Source organism: Ambystoma mexicanum, chromosome 2q (genome assembly GCF_040938575.1).
Source record: "Ambystoma mexicanum isolate Mex_15411 chromosome 2q, UKY_AmexF1_1, whole genome shotgun sequence".
Lineage (NCBI taxonomy): Eukaryota > Metazoa > Chordata > Amphibia > Caudata > Ambystomatidae > Ambystoma > Ambystoma mexicanum.
In genome coordinates, this window is record NC_090924.1 from 755,696,194 (window position 1) to 755,717,136 (window position 20,943).

Here is a 20,943-nt window from a genome sequence, read left to right on the forward strand (position 1 = left end):
GGGACTCCAGAAATTTCAGGAACTAGGGGATGGGGGGGGGTTGGCATAGGTAGGGGACAATATCTGACATACTCCAGGATGATAGATGATGTACGGAACAGATGCAAGGCTACCCAGCTCCCTCTAGTAGAGGACCGCATTCTTGAGTTGTTGTTCCTTATCTCTGAGTGACGGCACGGTATGTTCCGGGGAATACTAGAAGCCATATCAAGAGAGGTACCTAAAGGGAGGAGCAAGTGGGAACTAGACATAGGTAGAGAGTTCACAGATACAGAGTGGACTCGGGCATTGATATACCATAACAAAGTCTTGAGAAATGCAACATTGAAACTGACCCAACTATATGTACATCATAGGGCATACATGACACCACACCTCATCTCACAATTTTCAGGGGCGGGGGTCAGGAAGTGGTCAAGATTTGAAGGGGACGAAGCTAACATGATGCATATGTTCTGGACATGCCCAGTGATACAAGGGTATTGGCAGGAGATGGAAGTAAGGCTCTGAAGGGTAGGACTCTCCACCTACACATGGACCCCATAGGCCTGCCTGCTGGGAGTGTTTAGACGCCCAAAAAACACCCAACCAGAATACAAAATCATAGATCTTGCATGGGTATTGGTGAAAAGACAGATTGCCATGGCGTGGAAGGTATCATGTAATATCATCCCCATAAATAATGTCGTCATACATGTAGTCGCTGGGAAACGGCATAGGCAACATTATTTATGGGGATAATATATGGGGTAAATGAGAGCGGGGGTTGGCGGGGTGCCCTGTTCCCTAAAAATATGGGGGCTGTAGGGGTGTCCCCCGCAGGTTCCATATAGTAATATCGCTGCCAAAAACAGCGCCATTCTTGTATGACAACATTTTTCCATGGATATTATCACATGGAACCGCGTGGATACTGCGGGCAGGACCAAGCATAGAGGGGTGGTGGAAAGACTTCAGGAGGTGGTCCATGGCCGAAACAACGGTGTAGTATGAAGCGATTCAGACGGGGTGGGGAGACAACATAAAGAACACCCTGAAAGGTGCTCTGTTTAGCTCCCCCGATGATGAGCCTCCCGAAATCCTCATAGCAACGAAATGTGGGATTGAGAGATAATATTACAGAAGAGGGTTAATTGAAAGAGGACTGGGTGGAACCAAAGCAGGTCGGCTGCAACACAAAGGCTGACTTCTGACAGTATACAAGCCATGTATGGGGTTGGTTTTTGATTTTTGGGGTTTGAGTTAGTGAGGGATAAGGGGAGGGGAGGGCATTTAAGGAAACACAAATGTGGATGATGATGCATTGTGCCTGATATTGTACATGTGATTAACTTATTGAAGGGAAAACAATAAAGAGGTTTTAAAAAAAAGTGTTACTAATGCTTCCTTCATACTTACTCACAATTCACCCCTTGCCAGCAAAAAAGTATAGACTTTACACAATATCAGAAAAAGTTGATCCGAAAATGATCGCTAAAACTCTACAGTCAAACCATCAAGGCCAGGTGTTTTGTCCACTTTTAGTTGAGTAATGGCTCCAGTAATTTCAGCCTCTAAAATGTTTTCCTCTAGTTGTAAACAATTAGGATCTGATAATACCGTCAATTCAATCTTCCCAAAGAACAAGTCCAATTCGTCATGTGTTGGAAATATTGTTTCAGAGTAAAGACACTCATAATACAATTTAAAGCTGACACAGCATCAGCATTCTCAATATTTCTGATTACCGGCCCCTGAGTTTTCTAGCAAAGAGTCGACCGACCCCCTACTGCACCATTCTGCCAAAATGGCTGCCTGGTAAAAAAATAAACCTTTTTTAGTTTGCTGATCAATTCAGTTTAACAATTCCTTCAATCTACCAATTTCTAGCTTATCCTTATCTCCCTTTGAAATTGCATAACGTCTCTGAACTGTTTAATCTCTGCCACTCCCTGTTTCCTTATGTGAGCAGTCTGATTGATCAGTTCCCCTCTTATTGTAGCCTTAAAGCAATCCCATACAATACTAATGTCTACAGAATGGTGATTCTCAATAAAGAACCTATGAATGTAATTTCTTAATCCCTGTTCAACTGATTCATCCTTCAAAATACATGTATTTAATATCCACCTCCTGTAACCTTGACTGTTTCTTTGCAAAGTAAACTTCAATCGAACACTAGCATGGTCTGAAATGTTCCTTTCCTGGATATCCACATCTGTTACTCCATCCAGCAAGGTATCAGTCATAAAATAATAGTCCAACCATGCGTAGGAATCATGCACAGGCGAGTGAAAACAAAACTGTCTAGCATTTGGAGGGGGGCGTGGCTACGAGAGCCATGTAGGAGGACGCGTTCTGGAGGAGCTCCCGAGATCCTGCAACGATCCGGGCAAATATGTGCGGTACGACGGATCGCTGACCACCGACGATACACATGATGGTGTGTGAAGGCATTGGCCACGCATTGTGAACCTCTGGAGAGTACAGGATTAACGGCGACGGAGATCGGTGGCAACGAGTTAAAAGACGCCGCGAACAAAGGGCGACTCAAAATGGCCGACCAGGGCCCGGGACAGGAATAGAAGCGAGCTGTGCGGTGGCCTAGCTGTGAAGGTGCACTGTACACAAACTTGCTACTTGAGCAGCCGATCGATTCCCTGAGCCATGTCGAGCAGGCCGGTGCGACCGAAGGTGAAACAGCCTACCTTAGGCGACTTCACTAGAACTCCCCCGAGCCAGGACACTACCAAAAGTAAGGATGCGCTGGCTGGGAGTGGCGCGACGTCTTCGTGCACCAACCAAGAAATCCTGGCGGCGATTGTGGAACTGAGGGCGGCCTGGGAATCAAAGCTGGAACTGGCCGTTACTGAACTAAAGACTGCACTGGACCGCAAGGTTGGAGAGGTCCAAGAGGACGTTAATCTGCTACGACAAGATGTCAGGGCCCTGGCGGAGCGCACGGAGTCCCTCGAAAAAGAAGTTGGCCCGAATACAGCAGATTGCGCCACTCATAAGGCCCACTTGCATGCCCTGACACAAAGGATGGGCAACCTGGAGAGCAGAGCGGAGGAGGCAGAGGGACGAGCCCGTCGCAACAACATCCGCATCGTGGGCCTACCGGAGGGGATGGAGGGCCGTGACCCTACGGATTTCATCGAATCCATGTTCTTACAAGAGATACCTGGAGGGGCCCTATCTCAAGGATTTGCAGTAGAAAGAGCACACAGAGCCCTAACTAGGAGGCCACCTCCGGGGGACCCGCCTAGGCCTGTGATCGCCAAAATCCTTAACTACCGCGACCGGGAGAGGATACTGGAATACTTCCGTAAAGGAGGGACGATCACGAGAGGAGCGGCAAACATCACGGCTTATCCAGATTATACTTTGACTGTACAGCGTAGTCGCATTATTTTTGGGTCTGTAAAGCGGAGTCTGAGAGAAGCGGGCCACAAATATGTTACTTTATCCTGCAAAATTGAAGGTCTTTCATGCACATAAAACCTTGTTTTTTGAAACCCCGGAGGATGCTATGGGATGGCTCGATGCGCAAGGATGCCCCCAGGAATCAGAAGTTCGGCCCAGAAAGGGCTCGGAGGAGATACGGGAATCGTAAAATGGCGTCGCAAGATGGCGTGGCTCGTGGGACTTGAATATAGTCGGTGTGACACCTTCGGTAAAGAAGGTCAGATGATTGCACTATTTGTCAAGACACTGTGAATGTTTATTTGATCGGGAGCCTTACGGGGCGATACTCTCTACCCCACAATAGTTTTAGTTGGGTGGCCATTAGGGTGTCCTCACCCTACTGGGCTCCGTTCACCGACCAGTGCTTGCGGAGCTAGATGTGGGGGTGCCTGAGCTCTGAGGCTGGAGCTGGGCAGCAGTTGGGGTGTGTGATGTTGGGGAAGGTACGGGTGGGGGGAGGGGAGGGAAGTTGGGGTTTAGTTGTGTATATAGTTGAAGGGAGTTTGAGCTTATATGAGGAGTTACTGGACCGAAACGCTATCTGTGTCATGTGGGCGGTTGGGGATCGCTACATGGGAGGAAGGGAGGAACGTACTTGCCATGGGAGACCTTAAGATTGTCACCTGGAATGTCAGGGGACTTAATAGTTATTTAAAAAGGAACAAAGTCATGTTGTACCTCAAAAGACAGAGGATTGACATTGCACTATTGCAGGAAACACACCTGACCCGGCACAAGTTAGAACTGGTTGAGAAAAAGTGGAGTGGCACGGTGGTGGGCTCCCCGTACTCTGCCTATGCCAGGGGAGTGCTAATCTGGGTAGCACCGCACGTTCCGTTCAGAGTCACGTGGCAGGAAGTGGACACGGAGGGCAGGCTGGTCATGCTCAGAGCCCTGATAGAGGATAGAGAGGTTTGCATTATTAACACATACGCTCCCAATCAGAATGCTGCTGCATACTTCAGGACCCTATGCACCCGTCTGGGCACATGTGTGGGGGGAGCGATCATTTGGGGAGGGGACTTTAACTGTGTTCTCGACCCAAGGGCGGATAGGTCCGATGATAGGATTGATCGGCCCACCCCGGCGGCCAGAGTATTAGACGTTGCTGGGCGACTTTGGGCTGGCGGATGTTTGGCGACTGAAATACCCTGATACCTCGCAGTATTCTCACTACTCTGCTCCACAGCGCCTACACACGAGATTGGATTATTTCTTTGCCACGTCAGAAGTGGTAATGGCGACCACTCAAATTGAATATAAAGCGAGGGTCCTGTCGGACCACTCGCCCTTAGTGTTGACCTGGCAGTATGGCCGCCCTCGTGCACGGATACCTACATGGCGCCTCCGTGCGGAGGCGCTTAGGGACACGGTCTTTAGGGAGGACATCAGGGAGGCGATCCAGCGGTACTTTGAGGTTAACACGGGCAGTGTAGATTCGGCTGGTACACTTTGGGAGGCATTCAAGGTTGTGTTACGAGGGGATGCCATTTCCAAGTCAAAGGGCCTGCGGGGTGGGGTTCTGATGGAGCTAGAGAAGGCGGAGAGACAATTGGAGTGCGAATGTAGCAAGGCAGGAGGGGACGCAGACCTAGTACTTGAGCTGCAGCAGCGGTGTTCAGAGCTTTGGGAAAGGCTCTGTAACCTTAACTATAGGAAATATGTTGAGAGGCAGCATGCGGGTGGAGACAAAACTGGCCGCCTACTGGCATGGTTATATAAGAGAGAAACCCCTAGGCCCCCGATCAGGATGATAGTTAGAGGGGACGGAGAGGAGGTAGACACCCAAGAAGGAGTTAATGCAGCCTTCCTTGATTATTATAGAGCACTGTATGAGGACAAAGGGGGAGAAAATCAGGCAGAGATCAGAACCACATTAGAAGACATAGAGCTGCCCAGGATTAGTGATGAAGAAAGGGAGGAGCTGGACGCACCTATTACACTGGAGGAACTGGAGGAGGTAGTGAAGGGATTGCCCACTTGTAAGACTCCGGGCACGGACGGACTCCCGAGTGAGTTTTATAAAGTGTATAGGGCAGAGATACTCCCCCCGATGCTAGAGATGTTCAATGAATCTTTCGAGAAGGGCCGGTTACCGGAAACGCTCAGAGAAGCGCTGATAGTGCCGCTCCCCAAGCCTAATAAACCCAGACAAAGCTGTGGATCGTATAGGCCGCTGTCGATGTTGAACCAGGACAGCAAGATCCTGACGGCGGTCCTGGCCAACAGGCTACGAAGGGTCATCAGTAAACTGATACACCCGGATCAGACGGGCTATGTCCCCAATAGAAACATAACTCATAATCACAGGCGACTCCACCGGGTGATTGAAGAGGGGAACAGAAGTGATGAAGAGATGGTGGTGGTGTCCCTAGATGCAGTTAAGGCATTTGATTCAGTGAGGTGGCCGTGGTTGCTGGCGGCCTTGGAGGGGTACGGGTTTGGGCCTGGCTACGTGAGGTGGGCGAAATTGCTGTACAGCGAACCACTGGCCAGGGTGCGCACGGGATCTGTGATATCCAAAAGGTGGCGACTTAGCAGAGGCACCAGACAGGGATGCCCCTGGTCCCCGATGCTGTACATATTGGCCCTGGAGCCCCTGGCGGTGTACCTCAGACAACAGTATGACTTGGTTGGCATCGAGGTGGGAGGAGAGAACCATTTGATATCCCTATATGCTGACGACCTGTTGTTGTACCTGAAGTATCCGGAGGAAAACCTCCAGTACATTTTAGAGGTCATGGAAAAGTATGCGGAGTTGTCCGGCATAGCGGTTAATCCCGGTAAATCGAGCATGTTCCCGCTGGGGAGCTTCATTGGGGTCCCTCTGGAACGGTTGCCGGTGTTGCCCGTGCCCTGGGCAACTGAGTCTTTCCGCTACCTCGGAATTGATGTATATCATACTGTGAAGGAAGAACACTTGCACAATACCGAGGCGGCGGTAAAGAAAATCCGCAATAGTATGCGGTTTTGGGAGAAGCTGCCGCTGGCAATGGTGGGCCGGGGGGCGATGCTTAAAATGGTGGTCCTGCCCAGGCTTTTGCACTTTTTCAGCAATATACCATACTTGATACCCAGGAAGTTCTTTGTCAAACTTGATAGTGTATGCAGGGACTTCCTGTGGCACGGCATCCGCAACAGGGTGGCCTTGTGGAAACTGCAAAATTTCCACGATAGGGGAGGCATCAAGCTGCCGAACTTTGAGGCCTATTATGTGGCCATCCAGCTGCAATACGTGACCAAATGGCTCTCTGATGAGGAAACTCCTGAGTCTAGGCTGGTTGGGAGGGACTGCGCCCCGTTTTATCTAAAGGAGGTCGTCTGGGTCCCTAGGTCAGACTTGCATGGACGCCCATGTATGTTGCTGCTGGGGTGGAGAATTTGGCGCAGAGTGTGCCAGTTGATTGAGAGCCCGTACCCGTGTTCCCCGCATGTGCCACTGGTTGCCCTAACTATGGGGGACAACCAGCTCAGGAAAATTATCAGGACATACTGGGAAACGGTTGGGCTGGCCACATTGGGAGACATATGGCAGGATGGGGCCATTAGAGAATTCGTAGACCTGGGTGAAGAAACAGGGCTGCACGGGGGCCAATATGTTACGTATCTAAGGCTGGTACAGATCATCCGCAAGACTTGGCCGGAGACGGTGCTAGCGGAAGATCCGGACACACTGATCGGAACGATATATGATATATCAGAGGGCGGGCATGAGATCTCTAGATTATATGAGGTGGTGATGACCCGGGTGGGGAAGGACTTGATGGATTTGAGGCTTGATTGGGAAGTGGAAGTGGGGGCACAGATGACTGATGGGATGTGGGAACGGGCCATGGGATACCATAAGAAAGTGTCCAGGAATGCTAGATTGCAGCAAATACAGCTATACATCACGCACAGAGCATATATGACCCCGAAGAAAATAGCCAAGTTTGCGAACGCAGGTAGACAAGCATGCCCGAAATGCGTTGAAGAAGACGCAGGTATGACACATATGTTCTGGTCCTGCCCAGTGATTGAAGGCTTTTGGGGGGAAGTGGCACAGAAATTAGCAGATAAGGGGGTTCTGCTACACATTGACACGGCCTGGGCTTGCCTCCTGGGAGGGTTCCCCAGACCACGGAACACCAAACATCTCGGGAAACTGAGAGACCTGGCATATGTACTTGCTAAGAGAAGGATAGCTATGAGTTGGAAGCAACGCCATGGGCCAAGAATAGAGATATGGTGGCGGGACCTGCAGAAGTGGGCGGAGGCTGAAACAGTGGTATGGCAGGAAGCGTGTGGCAATTGTGGGGAGGAAGATGTGGGCAACCTGGCGGCTTGGAGAATGTTAATTACGGAACTGTTTGGCACGGAAATGGACCCTGCTGCTTCTGAGAGGGGCGACGCCCGGCCACACCAAGTGTACACAGAACAGTAAGGTTGATAGGCTCTGGGGGGGGGTTTGAAGTGCAGTAATAGGGCATTAATTGATGTTTACAGTTTGTAATGTATAATGCTGCAAGTTTGGTTTGTATTGTTTTATTTTGAAAATAAAAAATATTTTTAAAAAAAAACTGTCTAGCATTTGGAAATGTAACCCACCAAACATCTGCCATATCAAAGCTATCGGCCATACTCCTCAAACTATCCTTTACATTATATCCTGAGTATCTATAAGACGCAATCGATCTAGTCTATCATTTAGCACTCAATTAAAGTCACCCCCAAATTCATGTTACCACATCCATGTTCCACAAACTTGTCAACAAGTCCTTGAGACAAAAACAGCACCATGTGCATACAGTCCATAAATCGAACCATCAGTGAGCTTAGTATTATCCAAGATAATGTTGGCCAATACAGATCTGCTCTCTAGATCTTTATCAACTTTCTCAACCACTACATGTAATCCCTTTTGCAATAAAATACACAGACTCCTCCATCTGGTTGTATTGCAGCTCAACAGCACTTGTTGTAGATTTTGTTTTTCTTTGAGACACAATTAGAGTAGAGAATTAAAAAATAAATAAAAATTAAAAAAAAATAAACCGAGCCCTTTCATAAGTGATGTGATATATATCAATCCATTTACATAAACCGCTCTCATATTCCATATACAGTTATGTACAACAGACAACAGTGTAATAGATCCCATAACAAAAAAAAATCAATAACAAAAAAGAAACACATGGAACATGCAATTCATTCCAACACACACAATCCTGCTATTAGCAGAATTCCAAAAAATCCCATTATTTACAAATGTATAAATAAAGGTCCAGAATCATACACCCCAAGGTGCCCCAAATAACAATTGCTAACTAAATTTCCACCCAATAGCTTCAATTTCCATTATTAACCTAATCTCCACCAACCAACGATCATAAGAACCCAATCCATGTGTAAATCTGCATAGTTTAACTGGCGCCGCAGATGCCCAAAAGCAAAAGAGGAAAACATTTATATGTGTCAATAACCCATAGAAGATCAATGCCTGACAACTTAAACCAGGTCCGGCAACCGCTCAAGTTAACTGTATATTCTCATCAATAGCCTGTGCATAGCACATACCTTTTTAATAGTCTTCTCACTATCAGCAATGGATGGATGCAAGTATGCATAGTAAATAAGAGCAACCAACATTATGTCAAGGATTACATATAGTTGAAGGTAAACAAATCGTAGAGTTACAAGCATACATTTTTGAAAGCATAATAATCACAATAGTCGCTATCAAAGAAAATGTATTATATGCTTATTTCATATGCAACACTAAATACTTAACTCAGTTGCCGAAAATCAGGGCAGTGCGCTGAAAAAACAACAAATGTGTGGAAGTATCGTAGCAGGTCTTTCTTTCAGTCAACAACACACATACATTTGAGTTATGTTTCCGATTTATCCAGATGAACATGAACCTAAAGTTTGCCACCATTCCTTCAGTAGCCCCACCATTCTTGTAGTAGGTAGCGAAGCCTCAGGAATATACTTATGTATACTTGCGGCTACATCGAAGAACCACCATCACATGTCGCGCAGCCTTCCTCTTTCCATGGAACCATGCCCATTTTGCGACACTCTTCCTCCATGTATTCCGTCTTCCTGGAAGTTCAGGCATGTGTGACCTTAGCGTATGCAACAGGATCCCTTCTTCTATTAATCTCAGCCCGAGCAACTCTCAGTACGAGCAACAAAATAATCCATATCTCATCACAATCAAACAGTCTCTCGCAGCTACAATTCTGCGCCAGTTTTTATTTAAAAAAATTAACTGTCAACTAATACAACATACCCATTTGTATTTATCATCAATAAGAAAGGTAATAATAAAAAAATTAAATGTCTGCATGTTTTAAATACATACAGTCTTCTGGATAAAATTATGTATGTAAATCTGGTCTTTTATCCCTCCTGACAGAGGATTCCTTAGCAGAGGATGTAGCCTCCATTAATTCTGCTTCAAGGTTGTTTAGATCTGACAAAAAGGCCTCTGCTCTAACATGGCCACTGAAAGAATGAATTTGACCTTCCAAAACAACACGCATGATTGCTGGGTAGATCATGTCATATTTCAACTTCTTTTCTTGTTTGCACCACATCTCTGCTAAGGTCTCCAAATACCATAATTATTTGGCCGCCCCAGGACATGTCATTCAACTCTCTTGCATGTTTCAGAACAATTCCTTTACAGGAAACTTTAATAACGTCATCATGAAGTGCCGTGGACGTTTTCCCAAAACAGGCTTAGGACCCAAGGTCCTGGGAGCTATCTCAATATACACAAAATGTCTAGGGTCCAAATCGAATATTAAAGAACGGTTATTTTGAATAAATTCTGTAGGATTTTCACATTCTGCATTTTCTGGAAAGCCAGTTATACTTATGTTATTCCTCCTGGATCAATTTGCATGTTCAGAAATCTTTTGGTTTAATTTTTCATTTTGCAGCTGCAGTCCTCTGACAGTATCCTCCATTTTCATAACTCTCATGTCCAAATCATTGTTCCGTGGCTCCAGTCCATCAATTCTCGTGACCATCTCCTGACATCTTTCCTCTGAGTTATACTGTTTAGCTTTGATGTCAGCAATGTCAATCGTCATCTTAGTCAGTATATCCATCCTCTTTGATAAGGACTTCCACCTCTTTTTCACCAGCTTTAGATCTCTTAGCAGGTTGTGAAGGCTCAGGATTTTCAGTTTCAGCCATGATCTTTTGTATTTCAGTTGGGGCAGGAGCACTGCTTTCAGGCTGTCGTCCTTGAAGCTGACAATTCTAGAACTGTGCAGTGGAACATTTAGTCTTGCAAGATTGCTTCCATTTTTTAATATATCTGGTTCATCTCCCCATTATTATACTACTTGCTACCTAATGCGCAGCTTGTACGTATGTAGAATATTCATGCAAAAAACTATGCTTTTGATTTTACAGCTTTTTGTCTGTTATACATTCACATGCATTCCAATTACAGAAAAGCGTGACAAGAAGAGGTAGGTCTTAATGTAATATGAAAATTGAATTGTGTCAAGGGGTTCTGGGATTCCTATTGAAATGTTCACTGTCTGGTTACTGGCACTGCCGCTGTCAACGCCCACAAGTTAGAATCTATAACTGATGACAAGCTGCAAAACCAGAGTTCGAGGTAAATCTCTTACTGAAACAGTGCTCTGAAACATGCCAACATTAATTTCACCAAATTATTAATTTAGGTTGGACAATTGGTCCCTTTGTGCTTCAGCGTGAAAGTTTCAACATGCTGCCTGTGTGTAGGCCTGTTCTCATCTGTGTAGCCTTAGCAACTGTCACCACATCTTGAGCATGACTGCTGACATTGTAGAAGTATTTCTCTTTTCGTGTAATGCCCAGTTCGTCTCCCCATCCTCCAGCACATAAACAAGCACACAGATGCGCACACAGCCACCCTCACACTCAAACTCCCTGCTCTGCACCCCACACACCTCCCAACAGCCAAACCCATCCCATCCCATCCCATCCATTTCCTGATTAATTCTGCTATTGTACTGGCATAATTAGTTCCATCATAGCCCCTCTTAACCATCAAAGTGTATGCAGTACACTTGTCTTGCTCTGCAGTCGTGTTATTGGGTGTCCTTTTCTTGGCTCATGTCCCTCTTATGCACCCGTGCCCATTTTACCCTTCATCCCCATGGCTTGCGAGATAATGTTCACTGATCTTGCTAAATAGCAGTGTCCCCTGCACCAAACACATCACCACCCTCTCGCTCTCTACTTATCCAGTAACAGCTTCCCAATATCGGCTGCATTTTAATTGTTCTGTCATGCCCCTACCTCAGTGCGTGCTTGATATTTTCTTCTTCGCTCACTCTTGCCATGTTTCTGCTTAACCAGCTCCTGCCCTCTGCGGATTTCCTTGTTTGATTTTGAAAAGTAAAGCATTTTTCCTTTATCATTTGAACCAGAGGCCAATGACTGAGCTGGGCGGTCAAATGGTTCTGTGCTTATATAGGTCATGCAAAGTCAAAGTAAGGGACATTTGGAAACTGTCCAGTAAATGTTTTTCCTGAGCACCCAACATTTAGCACTGAGAGATTATATTATTTTTGAAATTTACAAAACAACACATTCTTTGAGAAATGTTTTTTTTTTATTCTACAGAATAGTGGAAGTAAGGACAAATATATAAGATCTTTGGAGCATAAAGATGAAAAACGTGAAAAAAGGCACACAAGTATGATAGAAAAAGAATTGATGTTAACTGGAAAAGAACGGGAGAGGAGGCACAGGGATAAGAAAGACCATGAAAATGCAGATAAAAAGCAAAGACATAGGCAAGAGGACAACAGTGAAGATAATGGAGAGAAAAAAACGAGGACTTTGAAAGATGGCCGCGTAGAACATGTCGAAAGAAACTTGGAAGAAAAAATAAATGAAAGACGACATGGAGATGGTGCATCTTTGAATGCAAGTGGGGAAAGACGGCATAAGGAAAAGCGAGAAAGAGTTCAAAGAGAGGAACACAAAAGAAGTAAAGACCATACTGAGGTAAGTTATTTGCGAAAAACGTACTGTATTTTCAGCATGCAGCTTGCCTAATGGTAAGGAATTCAGCCAGAAAAATATCGGATTCTAAAAAGACCAAAGTAAAATATCTTTTAAATCAAACTGCATTGTTTTATCAGTAAAAATGTACTGGTGCTGTCAGTGGTGTATTATCATGGAAATCCATGCTATACTCCTATGTCTCATGGCCTTTCCTCCTTATTTTTTAAACGTTCAGCCTCATTTAAAGTGCTTAACTAGTTGCACATAGAGCTCAACAGCCACTAATTAAGACGTGCCTGCCCACGTCTCTTAGGACTGATATTCTATACTCTGGCCTGGTGGACCGATGTATAGAAGGCCAACCTGTATTGTGTGACATGGACAACTCTAGGGATCTGTAGCCAAACCAGTCCAGGTAGCAGTTATAGGTGGTCTAGGCTAGGTTCTTCAGAGGTGGTGAGCTTGTAAAGGTCCCAAAATGAGGTCACACAATGGGAATCACAAATTGCACTTTGACAGGATGTACAAAAATACATTTATTATTTATTGGCCAAAACGCACTATAGAAAAAGGACTACTAGCAAGTAGTTATCACACAACACTTGTAACAATAGATACATATATACATTCACCTATTAAAGGGCATAATATTCAACACAAACTCCTGTTAAGGAGAGGTAATGTTATTATTATGCACTCAAGGTCCACAGAGAATGATCCCTAACCTAAATTGTCCTGCCCAAAGTTGTCTGGGGCCTTTTTCCTAATAGTTCTGGTTAAAGTTCCACAGAATCTTTGGAGCAGGAAAAAATGCAGGTAGGGTCTCTAGGGTCCAGTGAAGGGTTCTTATGGTTAGAGTGCGAGTTAAACTAGCTAACAGCAGTAGCCCTAACTTTCAGAAGTGTTTCGCAAGCAAGTAATGGCAAAGCCAAAAGTGTTGGAATGAAGTTTATTATAAGCCCATTGACTTATAATGGAAGTATAGGGGTAGGTAAGAAGCTCTGTAACTTAGCCCCGTACTCCGATTCTTCGCCTGACTTGGCAGGACAAAGGAAGAGGGTCTGAGGTTGCTTTTCCTGCCGAATGGCCTCGATTGGCAGGGGTTGCAGGTTCTAGGTGATCTCCGGTTGGTGTCTTTCACTGTTGCCAGGACTCTCGATGGAAGAATGCAGCAAAACTCGATGCAGGACCCCTCTCGGGACTGGACTCTGGTCAGGTGAGCGATTTCGACGATGGTCACCACAGCATGGCGATGCAAAGGGACTCAACTACTGCGGTTGTACTTTCCCTCCTATTTCTGGTCCCCTCGAGGCTAGGATGCAGACATTTCTTAGAGGTCAGTCTCATAGGGTCAGTTGAGTATACCCCAAGTATCAGGTCGAAACTCGGAACAGTGATGCCAGCAGCACGGTAGCCCAAAATCAATTGGAGCTGGTCAGCCACAGGGCGGTCCCGGGACACTTCCGAAGGCTCTTCGTTGCAGGGTACCAACCAGACGTCAGGAATAGTTGTTCCTTGCTCTACAAGGGTTGCAGCTCCTTCGCAGGACTGCTAAAGATCTTCAGCAAGACAGGGCTTCTCCAGGACAACAGCAGAAGTTGGTAGCCAAACCTTCTTCTGATGTGTCTCCGGTTTCTTTGCAGGACTCACAGCTGGATAGGATTCTTGGCTCCTTCAGGTTTCTCCAGCATCTCTGAGGAATATGTGCAGGGGTCCTCTTCTTATCCTAAAAGCCAGATAAGAGCAGCTGCCCTCACTAGCCAATGACAGGACTAGCCCACACAAACCCCAGCAGTGGTCCAATCGGGACCACTGGTGGGAACACTCATGCATATCACTCAGACACACTGAAACCAGTTTGTGGTTTGGGACTACATCACACACAGCCCTTCAGTAGCCCTCCAAAAGCTTCTGCTTTCCCAGGCACTGGAAGTCCTTATAAGGATTTTCCTGGCCTCTCTGGCCTGGAAGAAGGCTAAAGAAGAAGATGGCAAAAGGACAGGTGAAAAATCTTGTGGCACTGCCATATTTGACCAGTAATTGTAATTGTTTATTTACCTGTGTATAAGCACTCTATAAAGTGCTGCAAAGCACTTCAAGGCAGGACGGGAACTGGGGAATACAGAGTCATTCTTAGGCCTTGAAATTTCCGAATGATCTTTTGAAAAATGACTAGCAAACTCAGCATGACGGCCTTACCAAAAGTGCAGGTGTAAGACAAAAAGTAAGGAGCGAAGGACTAGGAGAGGGAGAACAACGTACAGTTTTTAATCTACCGTACTCGGCCAACGTTGTTTCAAATAGTGCAGGTGTGTGACATGGTAAGGCGATAGAGGTGGGGAGGAGAAGGACATACACAAAAAACTACCGTACTAAGCCTGGCAGACCAGGCACAGTACATTTTAGGTAACTTAAGTGCCAGACATGGAATGAAAGGGAGGGGGTGAAGGGACATGGAATGAAAGGGAGGGGGTGAAGGGAACAAGTGCACCCAGTCCAAGGACCTGGTTTAAGTGCCGAGAGGTTACCATTTTCAAAGAATGAGTAAAGAAGTGCAGAAGTGGTGGGTGGAGTGCAGAGGCTTAGGGGCACGTGTGAGGACTGGCGGGGGAGCCTGAGACCTGTGTGGTTCTGGATGCGCAGCAGGCGACCATTCAGCAAACGGAGCTGAGTTGGGGAGCAGGCAGTAGGCAAGAGTAAAGAGGGGGTTAACAACGAAGAGCGGAGGAGGAAGGGAAGAGGGAGGTTTTTTTTTTTAAAACTTTTATTTTTGGCGGCAGAGGTTTAACAAAGTACACACATCAAGGCAACAAGCATGACTATGCAACATAAGGTGGAGCAATACATAAAACATAGTACATTAGTAATAGCATTGTCAGGTAATGGTCACATACGATTCATATGAGTACGGGATCCTATAGTAGGAGTGGTCATTGAAGGAGTGGGGGACGAGCAAGAGCTGGAAGCGACCTCGCCTTTTCTGTTAAGGTAGGAGTTGAATTCCACCCAGATGTTCTTGGGGCGAGAGGTGGCGGGGAGCATGGATATAAATTCTTCCTCACAGTTTCGCGACCAAGTAAGCATATGGAGCCATTTCTGGTGGACCGGGGGGAAGGGACTTTTCCAGCTCTGGAAAATGCATTTTTTGGCTATCATACACCCAATATTGAGAAATCTAGCCGAACGTCTGGTGTCATCAGTATTCCAGGCTCCAAACAGGACGGCCAAAGGATCATGGTCAATAACCGTTTCAGTGATGGCCATGAGTGTTTCTAGGATACTTTCCGAAAATCTAAGCAACTTGTCACAAGACCAGAACATGTGTAAGTGGTCAGCTTCTGTGGCCCCGCAACGGGGGCAGAGATGCGCCGTAGTGCGAGTGAACCTCGAGGTCCTATGCGGAGTATAGTAGAGTCTATTAAAAAGTTTGTACTGCATGGCGCGAAAACGGAAATTGAGGGAGACTTTTTGGGTGTGTAGGCACATATTGCCCCAGGCCCCGTCTGATAGTTCTAGGTCTAGTTCGCTAGCCCATTCAACACGTGCCTTGAGAGTGGGAGTGGGGGTAGCATCCTGTAGGATCTTGTAAAGTGAAGAGACTGTTCCACGGCACCACCCGAGTTGGCAATATATGCAATGGCCGAGTTGTCTGGGCGCTCAGCAGGGAATGTGGGCCATTTGGTGCGAAACGCGGACTGTAATCTATAGCATTGAAGGGTCTCCAAGGCGGTCCCGGTGTGTCCCGGTTTCCAGGTTTGGGGGTCAATGAACCTGCCATCGGGGTAGAAGTCCGTCAGTGCTTGGTATCCCAGCTTCCCCCAGTGTCGGGCCAGCGCCGCATCATGAGTGGGTTCTAGGCTGGGGAAGGCCCACACAGGAAGCCATTTGTAATACGGGGAGGCTTCAGGTGTCTGAGATAGCAGGTGAGCCCAGGCTTGAAGGGTCGTGTTGATTGGGTCAATGGGAGAGTCGGGTGTGTATTGCCGATGTAGTATGATGGACATTAGGTCGATACCAGCAGCTGCCAGTTGCCCCAGTTTGATATGGGGACGCACCGGAGTACCAGGGTACCAGTGAGTGGCATGTTGGGCCTGGGCCGCGTGCCAATAAAGTGACAGATCCGGAGCCGTGAGTCCCCCTTGTCTGTATGGGAGTGTCATGTCCGTCCACTTTTTGCGTACTGTGCCAGAGTGCCAGAGGAACTGTGCACACAGTGTGCGTAGTCTAGTAAAATATTCCCTCCCGGGCCACACGGGTATGTTACTAAACGTGTAAAGGAGTTTGGGGAGTAGGATCATTTTGATGAGGGAGAGCCGTCCAGCAATGGATAGTGGAAGGGCACGCCGCCGTAGGATTTTTGTCTCAACTATTCGTGCTACCGCGGAGTAATTATCAGCAAGGAGGGTGGATTTGGCTAAGGTTAGTTGCACACCCAGATATCTAACGCCATTTGGTGACCAGCGGAGGGGGTATTCGGTGGCGGGCTGCTGGGTGGATTCAGTGAGCGGGAAGATCTCTGATTTTGAGTAATTAATAGTGAAGCCGAGTGAGTGCCAATGCGAGTGATATCTCTCAATATCGGGTCAGGAGGTGTCGTGGGGTCTCTGATATATAGCAAAACATCGTCCGCATATAGAGAGATAATTTCGGGGCTGTCTATCAATCTTATTCCCCTGCGGGCGTGATGAGCACGGACATAGTCTGCCATCGGCTCTATTGCTAGAGCAAATAGAATCGGGAGAAAAGGGGCATCCCTGTCGGGTACCCCTGAAGAGTGTGAAAAGATCAGATGTCAATGTATTGGTTCTAACCCGCGCCACACGAGAGGTGTATAACAATTTGATGAACCTAAGCATGTTTGGGCCAATGCCCATAGTCTCCAGCACCAGCCATTTGTATTTCCAGGAGACCATATCAAAGGCCTTCTGGGCATCCAGAATGACTGCAACCGCTTGCACATCCTGATCAATGCGGGACATCACGTTGAACAATCTTCTGATGTTGTGGGAGGTAGACCTTCCAGGTATAAAACCGGCCTGGTCTTCATGAACTAAGTAATGGGCAGAAATCGGTTCGCTATAATTTTTGCAAAGATCTTCGTGTCAAGATTCATAAGGGAAAGGGGTCTGTAGGACCCGCATTCATCATCAGGTTTACCAGGCTTGAGCAGCACTGTAATGGCTGCCTCGCGCATGGAAAGGGGGAGGATAGAGAGTCGGAGCGATTCATCCCAGACCTCAAGTAGCCTGGGAGCGATTATGGCGACGTGTTCTTGATACAAATCAGTGGTTAGGCCGTCCGGTCCCGGGGCTTTACCTTTGGGCAAGTCGGAGATGGCTGTTACTATCTCATCCAGTGTAATTAGGGAGTCCAATTCGTCTCGATTAGTGGAGGAGATCTCTGTGGTGGGGATCTGGTCGAGGAGTTCTCTCATATATTGTTCAGTGTGTTCAGCAGGTTGAGAGTAGAGAAACCTGTAGAAGTCAGTGAATGTGTCTAGGATTTGTTGGTCAGCCCATTGAGCGTTACCATGTTTATCTTTAATGAAGGGGATTTGCGTTGGGCCAGATTCCCATTTGATCAGTGTCGCTAACGTTTTCCCGGGCCTATCCCCCTCCCCATATTTCCTGGCTGCTTGTGGGACCCTAAGGTATTGCATTTCGCTGACGGCGAGTTTGTTGAATGCCTGGAGATCATTGGCGACCTGTCTAAGTATGGCAGGGTCAGCCCTAGCGGCACATTGCAGTTCCAATTGCTTCAGTTTGGTTTCAGATCGACCCAATGCGGCTCTGATTGTTTTCAGCACCCCAGCCTCCCGGGAGATGGACATACCCCTAATATACACTTTAAAGGCGTCCCACCGGACTGCAGCCGAGGTGTCCCGAAGAGTGTTGTGTTCAAAGAAATACAGAATGTCAGCAAGTATTTCAGCCATAAACACAACATCCCTAAGGGCCTCGGATTTGAAGCGCCAGGTGCTGACTGTCGGGACAAGTATCCCCAACTTCGCCAGGATTATGATCGGGGCATGATCAGACAGTGTGCAAGGTAGGATCTGGGAGTCCATGACTCCCCTTGACACAAAAAATAGGTCTATCCTAGAAGAGCTATCGTGCACTGATGAATAGTAAGTGTAATCCCTCAGTTGGGGGTGTAACATTCTCCAGACGTCGCAGATGTCGAGGGTCTTAATGTGGGAGTGCAGTCTGCGTGCAGCACTGGACAAAGAGCGGGGAGCAGTTCCAGTCCTGTCTAGGACCGTGTCAAGAATAAGATTTAAATCTCCACCCCAAAAGATCGGTATGCCCACATATCCCAGCAGTATGGTAGTGATATTATCAAAAAATTACGGAGAGTCCACATTGGGGCAGTAGGTGTTGACGAGTAGATATTCTTTGTTAGCCAAAGTACAATTTAGTATTACATAACGACCCTCGGGGTCAGTGTACATTTTGTGCAATGTGAACTTAATGGATTTATGAATCATTGTTAGTACTCCCCTGGATTGAATGGAATAGGAGGTAAAGAATCTCGCAGGTCCCCATGCCGGGGCCATAGTTCTAGGTATGTGGCCATTGGAGTGTGTCTCCTATAGGAGCAGTATTTTACAGCTGTGTCTGTTGGCATAAGCTATGATTTTGCGGGCCTTGGTATGATTGCTTAACCCACGGACATTCGAGGACATTATGACGGTAGACATTGCAGTGACAAATAAACCTTTATACCACACATATTCTCAGTGGACATCTCGGATCCAGCAATAGTGTGTGCCCCAAAGTTTGGAGTCAATCCTGCAATCGTGTCCCTTCAGTGCTCGCACCATGCAACCTCGTGTGCCTTTTTTAGATAACATCCCGTACCCACCCCCCACCCTCACCACCAACCCTAGTTTAGCAGTGTGAACCCCACCCATCCTTAACTGCGCACAGTCGGATCGACCCCAACATGATCCAGCCTGTACAGGAGCCCAACAGGGGCTAACCCAGAACAACGAAATGAAGAACCGTGCAATCGCAGTGGCGTGCGCTATTGCTGTGTGCTAGCACGCTTGGAACCCAGTGGGATCCGTGAAAAGACAAGCAGTGTTTGCGGTTTGGTAATGCATGTCGCTGCATCTAACAGTGGCAGTGCCAGGCCTGAATGTGAATCAAAGGAACGTTACATTCAACAACAATAAGAAGTCAACATGGTCACGATGAGTAGTTCAACATTATGGTAATTTAACGGTGCATATCTGAGAGATTAGGTGCTGTGAGTACAGCCGGGATTGCATGGGACATGTGAATGTGACAGCAGGATAGTTGTGGAGGAGGCTAATGAGTGATGGAGCCAGCAGACCGGCTGGCCAAAGGACGCTCAAGGGGAGCAAGCTTCGGACAAAGTTCAGTCATTCTCCATCATATCCTCAGCGGGTGGATGAGGGGGAATATGCGCTTCTATGAATTTCACCGCTTCGGAGGGCACCGTAAAGAAGTAAAGTTTGTTGTTGAATGTGAACTTTAGACGCGCAGGGAATAGGATGGCATAAGGAATGCTTCTCTCCCTGAGCAGTTTCTTAACTCCAAGAAATTGGCGAAGCTCCTGCTGGACTCCGGTCGAGAAGTCATGGAAAATTCGGATCACCTGCGAGTCCATTCCGAGCTCACCCTTATCACGTGCGTGGTGGAGAATCTGGTCACGATCTCTAAAACTCAGAATTTTTGCAATAATGGGCCTCGGAAAGTCACCAGATTTGGGGCGTGGGGCCAGTGCCCTGTGGGCTCTTTCGATTGTGAAGAAGCGGGACAAATCCGGGTTGCCCAACAGGTCTTTCAAGAGGTTTTCGAAGGCCAATTCGAGTCGGCCCTTCAGCGCATTTTCCGGGACCCCAATAATGCATATATTATTCCTCCTTGATCTGGATTCAAGGTCATCACACTTAGCCTTTACTGATTTCATGTCCGTGACAAGGGTGGCCACTGTACTCTGGAGTGTAACTATATTGTCCTCACTGGCACCGATTCTATTTTCAGCCTCAGTGATCCGCGTCCCCTGTTGATCCAGTTTGGCCCTAAGAGATGCCACATTAGCATTTATATTGTCTAGCTTTTCGTGCAATGCAGCAAAGTTTCTAGCCATGGACTCCATCATGGCAGTCAGGTCCGCAGGAGGCCCCTCCGCAGGGAGTGGTGTGTCGGTCTGGTCACAAGAAGAGTGGGCCGACTCGGATCTCGGGGTGGCTTTTGCAAATTTATCCATAGCCCTAGTCTTACTGGTATTCCTGGATCTTTTAGACATTGTGTAATATGAGTAAGTGAAATACGGGTGCTGTATATGACCTGGGGCTGCGCAAAGCAAAAGGTCAAAGGAAGGAGATCTGGCTTTTTGGATGATGTAGCAGTAGCCCACAGGGTTATCAGAAGCGTATTATCCAGGCTTCTGAGCCAGGGTGTAGGGGAGGCAGTGTCTGGGGAGACGACCATGCAGCGCGCCTCAATGGATCATATGAGG

The 20,943-nt window shown here is 47.1% G+C and overlaps 1 protein-coding gene across 3 annotated transcripts in view; it reads left to right on the forward strand.

Annotated features, from left to right (window-relative positions):
- The window catches only part of DYNC2I1 (dynein 2 intermediate chain 1), a 2,286,904-nt gene that overhangs the window by 300,040 nt on the left and 1,965,921 nt on the right, over positions 1-20,943 (forward strand). For all 3 annotated transcript variants that reach the window (XM_069647988.1, XM_069647989.1, XM_069647990.1), the window contains exon 5: positions 12,067-12,453. In XM_069647988.1, the coding sequence (XP_069504089.1) occupies positions 12,067-12,453 (387 nt within the window). The remainder of the gene's footprint in view (positions 1-12,066; positions 12,454-20,943) is intronic.